General features: G+C 39.2%; 1 protein-coding gene across 1 annotated transcript in view; it reads right to left on the reverse strand.

The window, feature by feature from the left end:
* LMBRD1 (LMBR1 domain containing 1) overlaps positions 1-6,859 on the reverse strand; it is a 110,336-nt gene extending 103,477 nt beyond the window's left edge. Inside the window, exons 1-2 of the mRNA XM_029943558.1 lie at positions 6,641-6,859; positions 669-845 (exon numbers count right to left, since the gene is read on the reverse strand). Of these exons, the coding sequence (XP_029799418.1) occupies positions 669-845; positions 6,641-6,718 (255 nt within the window). The 5' untranslated portion in view covers positions 6,719-6,859. The remainder of the gene's footprint in view (positions 1-668; positions 846-6,640) is intronic.
* Between the last annotated feature and the right edge of the window lie 10,618 nt (positions 6,860-17,477).

Genomic DNA, 17,477 nt, shown 5'->3' on the forward strand with positions numbered 1-17,477 from the left:
AAGCCCTGTGTTGGGCTCTGTGCTGACAGCTCAGAGCCTGGAGCCTGCTTCAGGTTCTGAGTCTCCATCGCTCTCTGCCCCTCCCCTGCTCATGCTCTGTCTCTCAAAAATAAAGAAATGTTAAAAAAAATTAAAAATAAATAAATAAAAATGAAGAACTTGAAGTCCAGAAAACTTAACTAATTTAACCAAAGAGCCATAGCTAGATAGTAAAGAGTAAGCCTACAACTCAGGTCTTATAACTCCCAGCTAGCTTAGTGGTCTTTTCCATATACCGTACTGGTGCAAAGTACTTAATATGAAACAGACTGCAATTCGGATCCACCACGAACAAAAGCCCTTCTAAATTATTTACTGCATTAATGAAAATCAACTCAAACTTCAAGGGAGCTGGAGACACAAAAATAAAACCTATTTTAATCACTTAATATATTTTCATATGAACAAAAGGGATTCTTCACACTTGGAGAGTTACTGAATTAGTAACAGTCTGTTTCTAGTCTTCCATGGCTGCTGTCCCATTCTTAGCTCCCGTGCTGCATGTGCACCCTCATTTATTCCCAAACACAACAAAAGCAGCACAATATATACTGGACTACTAAATTTAAACACTTATTTGCCAAGAATTGAAAGGGGGGAAAAAAATCACAAAGTATGATAGTAATTACCTTAAATGTACCATTTTGATTTTTCATGTAAGAAACCAGAAATATATCCACTGGTAGAAGTGCTGATGTGATAAGTGCAATCGCGAGAGAAAAAATTGCCGTTATGGTGGAGACAACTTCACTTTCCCGCTGACTTTGGTATTTACGAACATATATCCAACAGAATGCCAAAATAGCCTGAGAGAGAAAAAGAAATGTTTTGTTACCGCCATATGCATTCTCTAACTCTGATTTTAGTATAAGCTGGCAAGTTTCCAACGGGAAACTACGTCAAATGAAGGTCCTTTTAGATGTGTAACGAAGGTCCACTCCCTCTTACAATCTTGTTCACAATTTATAATATTCAAAGCCTATTTCATGAATGCAGTACAACCTCACTTAGATGCAAAGACACACAACAAAAGTTATTGGTAACAATGCTCAGTTACATATATCCTCACTGAACACATTGCAATCATTAATGGTTTCGTACAATGTCATAGATGTAATTAGCTTTGAATACACTTTACCTATAGATTGTCAAACTAACACAATATAACTTGAATTGAAATTCACTTCTGCCCCATTATGACAGTTCAAGGGTACCATTCAGCTAAAGATTAACTGAAAAGTTAATCAATAATCACCATGCAATTGACAAATTATAACTCAAAATTTTAAAGAGCATTAAACAAAGAAAAGTAAACATTAAAAATGAGTACATTTTGCACTGCAAGGAACTTTCCAGTGATAAAGGTACACTCAGAGGTACTGATGATGACATCTCTAATCCACCAGGTACCATTCAAATGACTTAATAGCTACCAATACCGTTCAGATGACTAATACAGAGCACAGGATTTTGCCCACTATTCACTTTTAGGGAATATCAGAATCATCTGGAGGGCTTGTGATAGTATAAACTACTGAGCCCCACCCCCAGAGTTTCAGATTCAGGGGTCTGTAGTGGGCCCAGAAAATGTGCCTTTGTAACAAGTTCCAGGTGAGGCTGCTGTTGGTCCAGGAGCTACATTTAGAGAAACTCTCCTCTATTCAACTTTAGGGAATTGCAGAGAAGTACTAAATCAAGGAATCTCAGCTGAGGCTGTGTGAGAATCACCTGGGCAGTTTTTAAATGCCTTTATGTATTAGTTACATGTTTTATGTTATGGCTTTATGTTAGTTGTGATTCCACAACTCTACTCCCTATGCAAAGCTCACAAGTGTAGCTGCCACCTATTTCCACACAACACTTACAATACAGTGGACCTTTCATCCTCATGCTTACTCATTCTATAACTGGAAGCCTAGACCCCCGGCTCCCCTTCTCCCATTCGCTCACCCTCTCCCTTCTAGCAGTCACCAGTTTGTTCTCTGTATTTATGGGTCCGTTTCTGGGTTACCTTTTTTTTGTTTTGCTTTTTATATCTCACATATAAGTAAAATCATATGGCATTTGCCTTTAAGCCTCTGGTTTATTTCACCCTCTAGGTCCATCCATGTTGCGGCAAATGGCAATGGAATATTACTTACCATAAGAGAAAACCATTGTTTTAAGTAAACTCTATTAAGAGCTCTGGGACAAAAGCACTGTTTTGTCCTTTCACTCTTTTCAACAGATTCCACTGTTACTTCCTCTCTGGGTATTCTAGTTCAGGAGCCTGAACTGAACTAACACCACCACGTAACCTGTTTCACAGCTTCCAAATTCCCCCACCACAACCAAGATGTAAGAACAGTTCCACCACCAAAGAAAATCCCCTTTGCCTCTGTGTAGTTAAGACCTCTCTCTACTCTTCACCCTTGACATCCACTGTTATCTGCCCCTATAGTTTCTGCCTTTCTAGAATGTCATAACATACTATATTATATAGCATGTCGTCTACTGAGTCTGGCTTCTTTCACTTAGCATAATGCATTTGAAATCCATCCAGGTTGTTACATGTAATTCCTTCATATTACTAACATTTCAGCTGGTGTCAGAACAGCAGAAAAAATAAAGTGAGAAGGGAATATAGACTTTGGAACCTGGATGTTGGAGGAAAAATAAGACCTAGGGTCAAATTCTGGCTATTTATGAATTTATTTGTGTTTTAGGAAAGCATTTTTCATTAATTTATATTAATATATTAATGGATCTATTTTTGTTTTTAAATAAATTCACAAATATTTAAAACATTCCTCAAATTATTTTGAAGCCACTGAAAGTTGAGCTTTATAAATCTATCCTTAGCGGGATCTGACACAAAGTATTGAATCAATTTTTGTTGGATTTCAAAAAGATCTGCACTTTAAAAAGTTCAATGTGATAGGTATTACTGCAAAGGAGGTGTTTGCCAATACCAGACAGACCAGTAGGGAAAGGGCAACCCAAGCAAAATAGTTAAGACAGAGAATCCTGAATTTTTTGGTGTCAGGAGACATTTATCCTTTTAAAACTGAGAACCCCAAAGAGCTTTTTGTTTACATGGATTAAATCTATCAGTAGTGACTACATTATAAAATAAATCAAATGTCCTCATCTATAAAATAGTAATAAGAATATTTCATAGCAGGTGATAAGATTTAAATAAGATGTAAAGGGTTTAGCACAGTGCCTGGACACAGTAACTGCTTAACAAATAGCAACTGTCATACGAATTGTCATATGTCATTACATCATATGAAACCAAATGTCATGTGAAATAACATCTTAAGACCATTTTATAAAAGAAATATACAATTTTGCTCATAATTATAAAGAAAAGTTTAGAGCAGGCCTCAACCCCTCCCAAGAGATTCTAAGTTAACTGGTCTGAGCATTAGGATTTTTAAAAACTTCATAGTTGATTTTGATGAGCAGTCAAGGTTGACAGCGACTGGAGGAGAGGTAGGAATGAGAATAGATGAATGTTTCTTAAACTAATGAGCATAGATCCTTTCTGGAATCGTGTTAAATTGCAGGTTCTGAGTCAATAAGGCTAGGGTCTTATATTTAGTAGTTCCAACAAGTTTCCAGGTGATGGTCACTTTGAGTAACAAGAGTAAACCTGCTTTATAGAAACAAAGACTGTCTTATACAGCAAAGGGAAATGCAATTGAGGATCTCAGGGGACTTACAAAAAAGGTTTAGCTTTCATAGTAGTAAACATAGATAGTTAGATTATAGGCTTGGAGGACTAAATCTAACCATTCCTCATGTGGCAGAAGAAACTGAAGTCCATTCTGTTTGACCAGGATCACACAAGTAAGTCAATGTTGGTCTTCTGATTTTTCAATAGACTACTGGCAGCAGCTCTCAAAGTGTGAAGTCCTCTGACCACTGGCAGTCCTAGAACCCTTTCTGGGGATTTGCAAATTCAAAACTATTCTCATAATACTAAAAAGTCATTTGTCTTTTTCACTATGTTGCTATCTGCACTCATGTTGCATAAGTCATGGGTAAAACTGCTGGCAAATCAAGCATAAATCAAGACAATGACACCAAATTGTGCCAGTGGTTACTGTATTCTTCACCTCCACACACACACTCAGAGAGGACAATTTAAGACTGTGCTTAATGAAACCGTAAAAATTAACTTATTGAACTTCAACCTTTGAATCTTTTTAATACTCCCTGGGGAAAGTGCAAAGTACACATTGGAGTTCTGCTGCTGTGCGTTAAGGTGTGCTGGCTGTCTCTCAGGAGCTGAAAGCCAAGTCAGGCACTCATTTCAAAGGAATACTGCTTTTACTGAAAATACATGTGATTATGGTTATTCAGACTTGGATATTTGGCATATTTTGTTGAAATGAACAAAGGGAACTTATCACTTCAAGAGAAAAAAAAAAAAACTGACAGTATTTGTTCCCAATAATAAAAATTCAAGCTTTTAAACGAAACTCAGAATTTTGGAAAACTTGTATCCACAACTGTGAGCTTGACAGTTTCTCAGTACTTATTTCTGGAACATTTCTTCTGACAAGATCAGTAGTAATAATAATGAATGTGATATGTTGATATTATGCACAGAAACATATCCATATTTGGAATATCTGAATCACTCAGTGAACCAGTATTTCCCAAATAATCAATGCATCATGTTATAAAACCATGCATGAGGTATAAAGATCCGTTCAACGTACAACAGGGACCAACAAATTTTAATTTGACAGAATGAAGTTTATTGGCAAGGTTTCAGATTCCATTACTTCAACTAACCTTTAGAAAGCTTCTATTTATTGAGTTTTGGTGTAGTATTTAAGAACATCCATAATTATCTAAAAATACATCCCTGCTTCCAACGAGGTACCACTAAAACGGGATTTTCTTCATATACTTCAACCAAAATAACATTTCAAAAGACTGAATGCAGAAGCAGCCATAAGAACCTAACTCTCTTCTAATAAGCCAGTAATTATAAAAATCTGCAGAAAATTAAATGATAGCCCTTTTTTCCCCTGCTCCAACATCTAGTTTCAAACTCAATTCCCTTCTCATTTATTTTTTCCTGGTGTATTACCAATTTCAATGCCTTCCCTTCTTCATCTCTCCAAAGTCTACCTAAATTCCACTTTCTTCTGATATTGCTCTCTATTCTGTGAAGTCCTATTTGATTTATAAAAATCATACTTTGGTTTTCGGTACTTACAATACCTGTTTTAAGAATTTTTGTTTTCCCACCTATCTTCAGGCCCTCTTACAGGCTACTTTGTTTTGTTTACATCCTCCCACAATTTATAGCACAACCCATATACATTAAATGTTTATTAATTGGTAACTGTCTACTAGACTTTGATACTGGTTACATGCTCATTTGTTTCCTTCTAAACCAACTAAATATGATGGTCTAGAAAAGCCAGTGCACTCCTCAAGCGCCAGACTGGATGGGCTTTGGGGGCCATCACCGCCCTCTAGGGTTTCCAATTTCTCCAAGAAGAGTTAACGTATGTTCCAGTGTAAAGGCAGTATTATTTTCTGGGAGAGCGAAGGTAGCAATGGGTAATTTTCCATAAGTTTTCACACATTTTTTTCTTTGTAGCGTTTCTTTCTGAAACATTTACCAGCAAAACATACTACCTGGGTTGCAGACACTGTAGTGGAATCTAACAAGTCTTGATTCAGAACTGAAGTTAGCTGTTTTGGGGGTTGATTTTTGTTTTCTGTTTTAGTCATTGCAAAGCAGCAAAATATTCTGGGACACAAAGTACCCAACAGGATAAAGAGAGTTAGAATGAGGAAGGTTTGGAGAGAAATAAATGAACTCCAAAATAAAATAAGCCCAAGGGTTTTAATATGAGGCAGGCCAAGTAAACTAGGCCACTTGGGCTACTGAGGCCCACGTTTTGACCACTACATATACAGGAATAAGACGGTTGGGAAAGATGGTCCCTGAGGTCAGATACGTTTTAGTATATACACACACCCTTCCCTACATCGGTTTCTACACGTATCAAGAAAGACTGAAAAGGAATGTGAAACCGGGAAGTCGGAACAAACATCTCACGTCATCAAGGCAGCATCGCATAATAGGTACAGAAGGTTGCGGACTCAATAACCCCAAGGGTAAGGAACACGGACAATTTTGGGAGCAGAGGCCTCCTGCCAGAACAAGGCCAGTGCCTACTTAAATTGCAAAGATCAGGTGCTGCTGCCTCACACTTTGGGGTACCGTCTCACGTGGGGGCCAGGGGCCACTTCTCCCTTCTCAACCCGGAGGGTCTCCTCCGTCCCCAAACTCCACCCGCCCCAGTGCCTTAGTGAGGGATGAGGGCAAGAGTTTCGAGAATGGAAACCTATACCACTATACGTCAACAGAGAAAACACATCTAAAGCATCCGGAAATCACCCTCCCTTACCCACTCCGAACGCAGGCCCCGCCCCGGAGCAGAAGAGCCCCCCACAGTCCAAACCAAAAGGGGGGCGGGGCGGGACGAGGAGGGTCTCCCGGGCCCTAACCGACCAGCTGCCGGGCCGGACCCTCCCTCTCTCCCACCAGTGCAAACACTGGGAAAACTAGGAGCACCTCCCCTACCAGTAATAAGAGGCCGAATATGCACCAGCCGATCACCAGCTCCGCCGAAGCCGCCCCAGAAGGCGCCGCCGCCGCCATCTTCACTTCCGGCCCGGACTACTAGGGCACAGAGGGTGGGAAAAGGGGAGGGGAAAGGGGAAAGAGTGCGAAGGACTCTGCGCCTGTACACCCTAAAGGTCAAAGGGGCGGAGAAGGCGGAGGGGCGGAGAAGGTGGAGGGGCGGAGCAAATGGTTGCCAAGGAGACCCAGCCCTCGAGCGTCCCCTGGCCCTGAGCCGGGAGGGGCGGGTCGCGTCCGGGACGCCGTGACGTCACCGCGAGGCTCGCTCCGGAGGGGAGGTGAAGGCTTTAAGCTGTGGTGTTGTTTTACTGTATCGCAACCTTATTAGAATAATTGATTCGGCCAAAAATGATAGATGGGAAAGCGAGGGGACTCCACAAGGCCTTGATTGGGTTTTTCTGGAAATCCAAGCCAACATTAAGGAGTTTCAACTTTCTCTAAAAAAGGAAGTTTGTCCTTAGGGTCCAAGACTTAATGGGCCCTGCAGTTAGCAGAGCTCACCAGGTTGCAGGAACGGCTGTCATAAAAAGTGTGCCCAATGCCTAAATGACTCTAATTTGCTGGCATTGGGGCCCAGCCTGAGAGGACATGGTCTTATCACATGTTCACTGTGTATCACTGTGGCTTTTCTATTTAGCTCTATACATGCCTGTGAACTTCCATCATAACTTTATGAACATATCCATAGAGAAATTGGAGCTCTCCTAATATTCATAAATGAACGAAATAGTACTGTAGGCCCTAGTGAGGCAAAGAGGTGGTTCCTGGGATAGCTTGCCTGGGTCCCCCGCAGTTGGAGTACATATTAAACCACTAAATTGAAGGAGCATAACTTATAGTCAAAACTCAATTTATTAATTAAGCTTGCCGTATCTTTACAATGCATTATGTGGTGGTAAATTATCCCCTACCCTCCTACCTAAGACCTACTTCTGGCTGAATCTGGAAGGAGGGAAGGAGTGGGGAAGAAGGGAAGAGGAAATAGAAAAATGGAGAACGGTTTTAACATAAATCGGTACTGTCATAAACTGGCTTCATGATTTCTGGACCTGGGAATGTTTGATCATGACTTTCTTCTGTGCAACATTTACTTTACTGAAGACTTCTTTCCTATAGTTTCCTTAATGTGAATAGAGACAAATTTATTACAAATGGTCATTTAAATTGCTTTACCAGTTCCCAGGCATAATGTGGTGTACTTTAGTTTTTTGTTTTTGTTTTAAGATTTTATTTTTACTTAATCCCTACAACCACCTGGGCTCAAACTCACAATCCCAAGATCAAGGGTAGCATCCTCTACAGACTGAGCCAACCAGGCACCTCTGTGGTACTCTTCTGCCTTTTCCTGCTAGTCTCCTAACCCTCTCCTAGGTGCTCACTTGGCTTGGAGGAAAGGTCTTATGAGAACCCCAGACCAGTTTTCCCCCTTTCCCTCATGGCCCAGGTCCCCTCTAAAGGAAATGATCATGCATACCTTTCATAACAACCTTTGGAAGCACAGGCCAATCTCAATATAGCTGCCGTCTCCTACTTCTACCATCAAAGCTATCAGCCCTTCTTGGATACTCCAGAGGAAGTCAGCCTACACTCCAGCCTGCTGTAGTTCTTCCATGCCTGAGTCAGGCACCAGCCCTCCATATCTCTCAATTGCAGGGACCATATTTCAAATTCTCCAAGCCCTTGAGGCTTCACTTACTAGTCTAGGGTTAAATGGGATCATCCTAACCCAATGTTCCCTCACCCCCAAACACACACTTGCTTTTGGGGTTAATGGTGAGGATCCACAAACCAGCAACAATTTTCATGAAAGAAATCTCTGCAATTTTTCTTTTCCCAACTCCAATCCATTTACTGGTAGTTTATCTAGCTGAAGGGTTCAGGAGTTGTAGAATAAATTCCTTTCACATTCTTTGTTTGTTTGTTTGTTTGTTTATTATTTTGAAAGAGATTGCACACGCACACAAGAGCACAAGTGGGGAAGGGGCAGAGAAAGGGAAAGAGAGAATCCCAAGCAGGCTCTGTCAATGCTGTCAGTGCAGAGCCCGACTCAGGGCTCAATCTCACAAAACCATGAAATCATGACATGAGCTAAAATCAACAGTTCGATGTCTAACCAACTGAGCCACCCAACTGGGCACCCCCTTTCACATCCCTTTTTAGGTGTGCATATAAAGGAGAATTTATTTATGGTTAAAAGGGAGATATGAAAGAATTTTTTAAAAAGAGTTAAAGACCATAATCTTCCCTACCCCTTTACATTTTATATGAAATTGGAGCTTTTAGCAATATCAAACAGCCTTTTTAATACCTGAAGTACTGTCCAGTGAATTAAGTCCATTTAATAAACTGCTGACTCTGAGTGTTTACGTTTTGGGGTCCTGTCAGGCAGTTGTGTGATTTTCAAGTTGGAAAGCCTTACAACCTGTGTTGCCGACAAATGTGACTAGTTACAAGAATAATAATACTTTGAATCAGGAAAACTGGGAAAGAAAAGAAAGAGAATATGAGGCATCTAGACAGATAAGATGTGCATATCAACCCGTCTCTCCATTCTTCAGCCTAGTCAGGATGGACTATTCATTTAACATACAGACAGGCCAGCAAGAATGACACAACAGGTACTATCTGTTGATACAGATAATCCTTTCCTGCTCTCCCAGTGCTATAGGTTGAATATCTGTCACACACACACACGCAAACACACATACACATCCAAACTCATATGTTAAGTCCTAAAGCCCAAGATAATGTTATTTATTGGTAGAGACTTAAGGAAATACTTAAGTCATGAAGGGGGAGCCTTCATGAATGGTTGGTGCCTTTATAGAAAAGACCCCAGAGAGCTCCCTTGTCCCTTCTACCATATGAAGTTATGAGAAGTCAGCCACCTATGAACCCGGAGGCAGTCCTAACCAGATACTGAATCTGTTGGCATCTTGGTCTTGGACTTCCTAGTCTCCAGAACTGTGCAAAAAAATTTTCTGTTATTTATAAGTCACCCAGTTTATGGTATTTTTGTTATAGTAGGCTAAAGAGACTAAGATGCATGGAGTTTTTAAAGAATGCCCTTACTCCCCACCAGGAAGGTACCAGGATTTCTGTAGATTCTGTTCCATGTTAAGTTAAAAAAAAAAAAAAAAAACGGCCATGTAGAGCCTATCACTCCCAAGAGATTTAATAAGAGGACATCTTAGCAGGAAACCTATCAAAACCTAGCCCCCATGACTGTTAAGAGGGCTAAAGACCTCTTGGGGTACCGGGGTGCCTCAGTCAGTTAAGTGTCTGACTTTGGCCTATGTCATTATCTCCCCAGTCCTGAGTTCAAGCCCTGCAGTGGGCACTGTGCTGACAGCTCAGAGCCTGGAGCCTGTTTCAGATTCTGAGTCTCCCACTCTCTCTCGGCTCCTCTGCCACTCACACTCTGTTTCTCTCTCTCTCTCAAAAATAAATAAATATTAAAAAAAAAAAAAGGATTAGAGAGGTCTGGAGAAAAGCAACATTTGCAAGATAGCAACTAGGCTTCCCCCATTCCTCTGTCCTTCAGGTTTTGAGTAGTCCTCCTTCCCTCAAGCCAGTGAGAAGAGGACACACAAGGGAATCACCCATATGGTTAGAGGGTATGATCTGAAGTTTGGGAGAGGCTCAGCATTTTGCTGCAAATGCTTAGTTAGAGTGGCTGACTCACAGAGGTGCCTAGTGCTGAGCTAGCATAGACACCTGTGCTGGGAATATCTCAGAAGGGTGTGGATTAGCTCGCCCCCATCCTTCCTCTGAGCCCCACCCCACAATAACCAATTAAATTCACACTGAAGGCTTTGGTAGATGGCCCCTGGGAACCAACCTATCTATGTGCTTATTCCTATAGACAGATTCAGCAATCTGTACTGGAAGAGGTCTTTCTGAGAATTCTGCGAACCAGGAACGTGTGGACAGCTGAAAGTTGAGGGAGAAGTCCCAAGTGGGATGAGCCGTGATGACCTACAGAAATGTCATTTTGGTACCAAAAGCAGACAAAGATGGAATAAAGAAAACTGAAGTAAACACAGATGCCAAAACTCCCAACAAAATAGTTCATTAAGAAAGGATAATCATTCCTCTCATCCCTGGGCCCTATGGAACTCAAGCGGTTCCCCTACCTCAGCTAGAGAACTGGTGATGGGTTGGGAAAAGGAGGCAGGAGAATGGTTACTCCTTCCCTTCAGGAAGCGCTTTTGGAAAAGCCAAGGTTGGATTATGATTACATGACACATGCTAGTAGGTAAAATTTATAAAAACAATATTACATAGGAATTGGTAGAAACAGCAAAAAGAAAACTGAAAATTTCAATTAATTAAGAAGAAAAAGTAAATAGGCTGGAAGAAAAATTGATGTCAATGGGACACAAAGGGAGTAGAGAATGAAGAAACTGAGTAGCACTTATAGGCCTAACAAGGCCTAGATCTAGAGGGTAGAAGAGAGGATGAGTCAGGACACATAAAGATTAGGACCTAGCAGAGAGGTCAGCCGTCTAAAAAAGTCCATCGTCAAACTAATCACCCAATGGGAACTACACGAGTTGAGATGTCTTGTACTCCGAAATTACATTTAGATCATAGCAAAGCCTAGTTAGGCATCCAAATTAACTATGTATTATATAATCAGGTATTAACATGCTGTTGTTTTCTTTTTAAAATAGCTGATTTTTATCCATCATTTTTTCTTATTTTGTTACCTTCTTGAAGATGTAAAATATTGGACTTTCTGTCCAAATAAGACACTTACTTGAAAAGCCTCAAAATTTCTCTTTCTGTCACATTGTCTGTGCTTCTGTTGCTAACCAATAATCCTTCTGATAGACAAATTATTTCTTTAGCTTGTTTAATACCTTCACTCAGGTTACAGTTAAGCCTTGCTGGCCTCAGATCCTAGTGATTTTGCACATGTCTGTCCTGATCCATTATGTGTTGATTTAGAATTTAGCTCTGCTTTGTGCTCCCTGTACTGCCTACACTTAATCTTCTGTCAAAAAGATTTAACAGTGATCCCAAGTGAACATTACTGTGGGCCTGAGGAGGTTGGAGCAAACATTTTTCTCCCATCACTACATTATCTCCTTTCCCCTATAATCCTTCCACTGTCATCCAACTGGATTTGTCATCACAACTCTAAGTTTCTTCTTTTCTTTGTAAAGGGCTCAGAGTGTGTTTATGAGGGAATTGGCCCATTCGGTTCTGCTAGAACATTTGCTCATTTGTATACAATTCTGTGGGGAGCCAGAGGTTTTTGCACAAGAGCCAACCCATGAAAAATTAAATGTTTATGGTCTACATTTTTTCCTTTAAAATCAAAATAGCTTTTATTGAGCCCCAAAGTATAAAATATATTCAAAAGTAGAGTTCATCTATTTCATTGTACAGAAAATGGCACTGAAATGTTAATATCTGGGTGTTTCTGATTTATGGACACAAAGGCGACTTTCCAATTTGTCATCCTAAAATTAGATTGCACACAGTATCGTAATGTAAATTATAAAATGTACATTTCCATATTTCTGCAATTATAAACTCTTAATGGATACCATTTATATATTTCTTGTGGAACAAACATTCCCACATGAACTCGTGGTGCATGTTAGTTTTCTTCTTAAGATTTTTCTTCTGGCTATGAAAGAAATTATTTAAACATAGTCTAGACATGCTAAAATGTCACTTAATACATCCAAGTGTGTTTCATGGTGTCAATTCCTAAACCTGGTGTTTATGTAATTTAAGATATAAACAGTAAGTTTGCATGTACAATTCAAACATAAGGGAATGTCAAAACCATTTGTGAATAGAAATTACAATAAAAACTGATTTTAAATTTATATTTAAAGTGATCCATAGCATACTCAGCAATTTTAATAAACGATGTATTTTTTAGTTGTAGCATATATTGTGCTTTTTTCTAACAATAGAATTCCTCTCCTGACTCCAGCATCTATTCTTGTTCACTGTGTGATTCTGCTTTCTTCGTTTTCTGGACAGAGCTTCTCAGCTTATGTTTGAAATCAAAATGTAACTTTTGGTGTTAAATTCCCATATGTTAATAATTTGTAAATCATAAAGTTTTGTAAAAGCCAATTATTCTTATTAGAATTTATGGAACTAAAGTAGCTCAGGTCTAGATAGCTGTATCTGTGGCACAATGCAAAAGAATTTTAAGTCTTTAACTTTTTAAACAATTGATAGATTAAAGACATTTATCCTTATGTTTTTATTGGTTGCCAATAGATACTGTAAATTCTTCTATTTTTTTAATGATATAAAGTAGGGAATTTCAACCACTATGTCCAAATCCTATTAAAAAATATTTTAATTAAAAATATGAAATATATGCATTGAGGTTTAGAAATGCTTCCAGGAGGAGGCAACATTGGGCTAGGTTTTAAAGGATGAAAATGAATTTATCAACACAGACACACAGGGAGAACATCGTGTGAAGACAAAAACAGAGATTGACTTAGTGTGTCTCTAAGCCAAGGAACACCAAGGATTGCTAATAACATAAGTTGGAAGAGAGGCAAGGGACAGAACCTTCCCCCACGCTCCTAACCCCAGCCTTAGAGGAAGCATGACCCTGTTGTCACCTTGATTTTGGACTTCTAGCTTCCAGAATCATAAGAGACTATTTTTTGAAGAGTTTATCAAACAGGCTAGAACAAGAGTGAGCAAAAATTCAATAGTATATGTAAAAGCATGAGATACCAGATTCAGTATTACTCAAGCGATCAGTGTGAGAGGAGGAGGAATTAACCAATTAAAAGACTAAGTGAGGAGGCAATGTATACTCCCCACTAAGAAACTTCGGCTTCATCCTCTAGGCCATGAGAACCCATGAAATGTTCTAAGCAGGGAGAGATATATTGAGACTTGCATTTTGGAAAAGTCCCCTTAGGATAATCTGAATGCTGAGTTGGAAATAGAGAATACTTCCAGCCGAGTTTATTTCAGTTAAGATGCTGTCACTATAGTCAAGGCAAGAGATAATGAAAGCTAAGCAAGCTGTCAACATGAAAGAAGAAGATAAATTTATAAGATCATAATAAAGATTCATTTTCAAGACACGGTGTCTAAGTGTGAAAGGTGAAGAGAGAGAGAGAGAGAGATTTATAGCAAGGAATTGGTTTATGACGTTATGGAGGCTAGCTAGGCAAGTCTGAACTCCATAGAGCAGGTCATCAGAAAACATAGGCTGAAAACTCTTGGTAGGAACTGATGGAGGAACTCAATAGGGCAGAATTTCTGCTTTCTCTGGGAAACCTTAGTTCTGCCCTTAAGGCCTTTTAACTAATTGGATCAAACCAATCCAGATTATCGAAAATAATCTCATTTACTTAATCAACTATAGATATTAATCGAATCTACAAATTACCTGCATAACAACACTGTTCCTGGTTCTCAATCTAGAGGTGTGGAGAATGACAGTGATGCTAATTAAACTAGGGAACAATTAGGAAAAAACAGATTAGAAAGAACAGATTGGGAAAGAGGAATGACAAAAATCTATTGTATTTCATAGATTCTATTTTTGGGGGTTATATTTGTTTAAATTTCAGTTCATTAACATACAATGCAATCTTGGTTCAGGAGCAGAATTCAGTGATTCATCATTTATATACAACACCCAGTGCTCATCACAATATCCCTCCTTAATGCCATCATCTATTTAGCTCACCCCCTTCCTACCTCCCTCCATCAACCTTTACTTTGTTCTCTATTATTAAAAGTCTCTTGTGGTTTATTTCCCTCTATTCTCTCCCTCCCTCCTTTCCCGTATATTATCTGTTTGGTTTCTTAAATTCCACATATGAGTGAAATCATTTGGTATTTTTCTTTCTCTGATTTTGCTTATTATATTACATTCCAGTTCCATCCACATGGAGCCTGTAAATAGTAGAATTTTGTTCTTTATGATGGCTCGGTAATATTGCATTATATATATATATGTATATATATATATGTATGTATACTACATCTTTTTTATCTATTCATTAGTTGATAGAAATTTGGGCTCTCTCCATACTTTGGCTACTGTTCATAGTGCTGCTATAAACTTTGGGGTGCATATATACCTTGGAATCTGTATTTTTTACCCTTTGGGTAAGTACCTCGCTGCAATTGCTTGATCACTGAGGTAGTTCTATTTTTAGTTTTTTTAAAGGAACTTCCATACTATTCTCCAGAGTGGCTGCACCAGTTTGCATTCCCACCAGCAGTACAAGAGGGTTCCCCTTTCTCCACATCCTCACCAGCACCTGTTGTTTCTTGTGTCGTTAATTTTAGCCATTTTGACAGGTGTGAGTGGTATCCCATCATGGTTTTGATCTCTATTTCCCTGATGATGAGTGACAATGAGCATATTCGTGTGACTGTTAGCCTTCGGGATGTCTTCTTTGAAAAAATGTCTGTTCTTTTCTCCTGTCCTTTCCTAACTGGATTGTTTGTTTTTTTGTGTGTTGAGTTTGATAAGTTTTTATAGATTTTAGATATTAATCCTTTATCAGATGTCACTTACAAATATCTTCTCCCATTCCATAGGCTGCCATTTTTAGTTTTTGTTGATTGTTTCCTTTGCTATGAGGAAGTTTTTTTTTTTAATTTTTAAATGTCTTTATTTTATTTTGAGAGACAGAGCAGAGAGTAAGCAGGGAAGGGGCAGAGAGAGAGGGAGACGCAGAATCTGAGCAGGCTCCAGGCTCTGAGCTGTCAGGACAGAGCCCGATGTGGGGCTCGAACCCACAGACTGTGAGATCATGACCTGAGCCGAAGTCGGACGGACACTTAACTGACCAAGCCACCCAGGCGCCCCTGCTATGAGGAAGTTTTTAATCATAGATTTTAAGATGCACTTTTTTTCTTTACATTTTAACATCTCTGAAGTTAAGACACGTCTTATAATTGATGAGATCTTACCATATAATTGGAATCTTTTTCCTTACTAGTTTATAAAATGATAGTGTACCTTATAATCAGTGATACCATAGATTGAAGGAAACAAGGTAATGGGTTTGACTTGGTGTCTTGAATTTGAGATCATTCTAGTTCTTAAAAAACATGGGTAGAAAACAATGACACACAGCTAAGAGACTTGCTATAGGAGATAGGATTTCTAGAGTCATCTGTACTCAAGTGAAAGTTGAAGCAATGGAAACAGATAAAATCCCTAGGGAAAGCAGTTAGTGAGGATAATAGCTGAACAGACAACTGTAAAGAACTCAAAATTTTAAAGAAAGAAACAAAAGGAAGGGAATGGTGAGAAAAAATCAGAAAATTACATAAAAGCAAAAGGAGAAGATAATTTTTACAAACTATGAGGAATTATCAATGTCAAATGCAGTTAAAGGACAGTACTTACTGAGTATAGCAATATGGAGGTCACTAATGACTTTTAGAATGACTTCAGTGGAGTAGTGAGGAAGAAGACAGGGGCATTAAATTGAGGAATGAAGGAGAATGATTATAGCAGAGGACATGAATGTGAACATCTCTTCAAGGAAGCTTGACTTAGAAGGTATGGAACTATGAAAAAAAATAAATGGAGGGAATGAGGTCGAAGGTGATTTTGTTAGAAATGACTCAATCTTGAAATTGTTTCTAAAACAAATAGTAAAAACAAGAGCCACAGTTAACACATCAATTAAAATGTCATTATCAGGCCATCTCATTGACAACTTGAGCTCTGAAGAAATGAGGTAGTCAGGTGAGAGGAAGGAGGTGTGTCAATCAGACAGGATTCTGGCAGACAAAAAAAACCCAGAATGTATAGTCAAAAGGGGTAATTTAAGACAGTTTAATGACTGGACTATTTATAAAAGTGTGAGCAGGGGAAAGTGAAACTAACCCTAAGATTGGTAACAGCAGGAAGCCAGTACCACTACTAAAAGGACAAGAACAAGAAGTTACTGAAGTCTGGCAAGACCTATCAACTTAGGTAAGAGCTATCTAGTAGCCATTGTCAACCCAAGGCCACCTAGAGAGACAGTCAAGGGGATAAGTGCTCTAATTTTCTCTCCTTTGGATAAACTCACAAAGCCAAAGGGCGAGGGGAGTCCATTTGATGCACAGCAGGGAGGGGTACACAGTAGAGAAGGATGGAGAATGAATCTGGAGGAGTAAGTGGAAGACAATTAATAGAAAAGGAAGCATTTGTCCAAAAGGGAATTAAGACCCAAGACTATGGAACTCTTGGTGAAAACAAAGAGGGCATTTTCTACAGATTCTATGATTTATTCTAGCAGTAGTGACAACAAAAACTATTCTAATTTTTGCCTAGTTAATGAAAAACTTATATTTCTAAATGAGAAAAGGCCCAGCATCCTTGTCTTAATTAATATCCATTGTGCAATTTTCATTGTATATAATCAAAACAACCAACAATATGTATAATTTAAAAGAGGACATCCAGATGACCTACAGGCACATGAAACGATGCTCAACATCACTCATCAACAGGGAAACGGGAAACACAAATCAAAACCACACTGAGATACCACTTCACGCCAGTCAGAGTGGCTAAAATGAACAAATCAAGAGACTATAGATGCTGGCGAGGGTGTGGAGAGACAGGCACCCTCCTACACTGTTGTGCAGCTGCTCTGGAAAACAGTGTGGAGGTTCCTCAAAAAACTATCCATAGAACTCCCTTATGACCCAGCAATAGCACCGCTAGGGATTTACCCAAGGGATACAGAAGTACTGATGCATAGGAGCACATGCACCCCAATGTTCATAGCAGCACTGTCAACAATAGCCAAAA

Source organism: Suricata suricatta, chromosome 7, assembly GCF_006229205.1.
Source record: "Suricata suricatta isolate VVHF042 chromosome 7, meerkat_22Aug2017_6uvM2_HiC, whole genome shotgun sequence".
Classification (NCBI taxonomy): Eukaryota; Metazoa; Chordata; class Mammalia; order Carnivora; family Herpestidae; genus Suricata; species Suricata suricatta.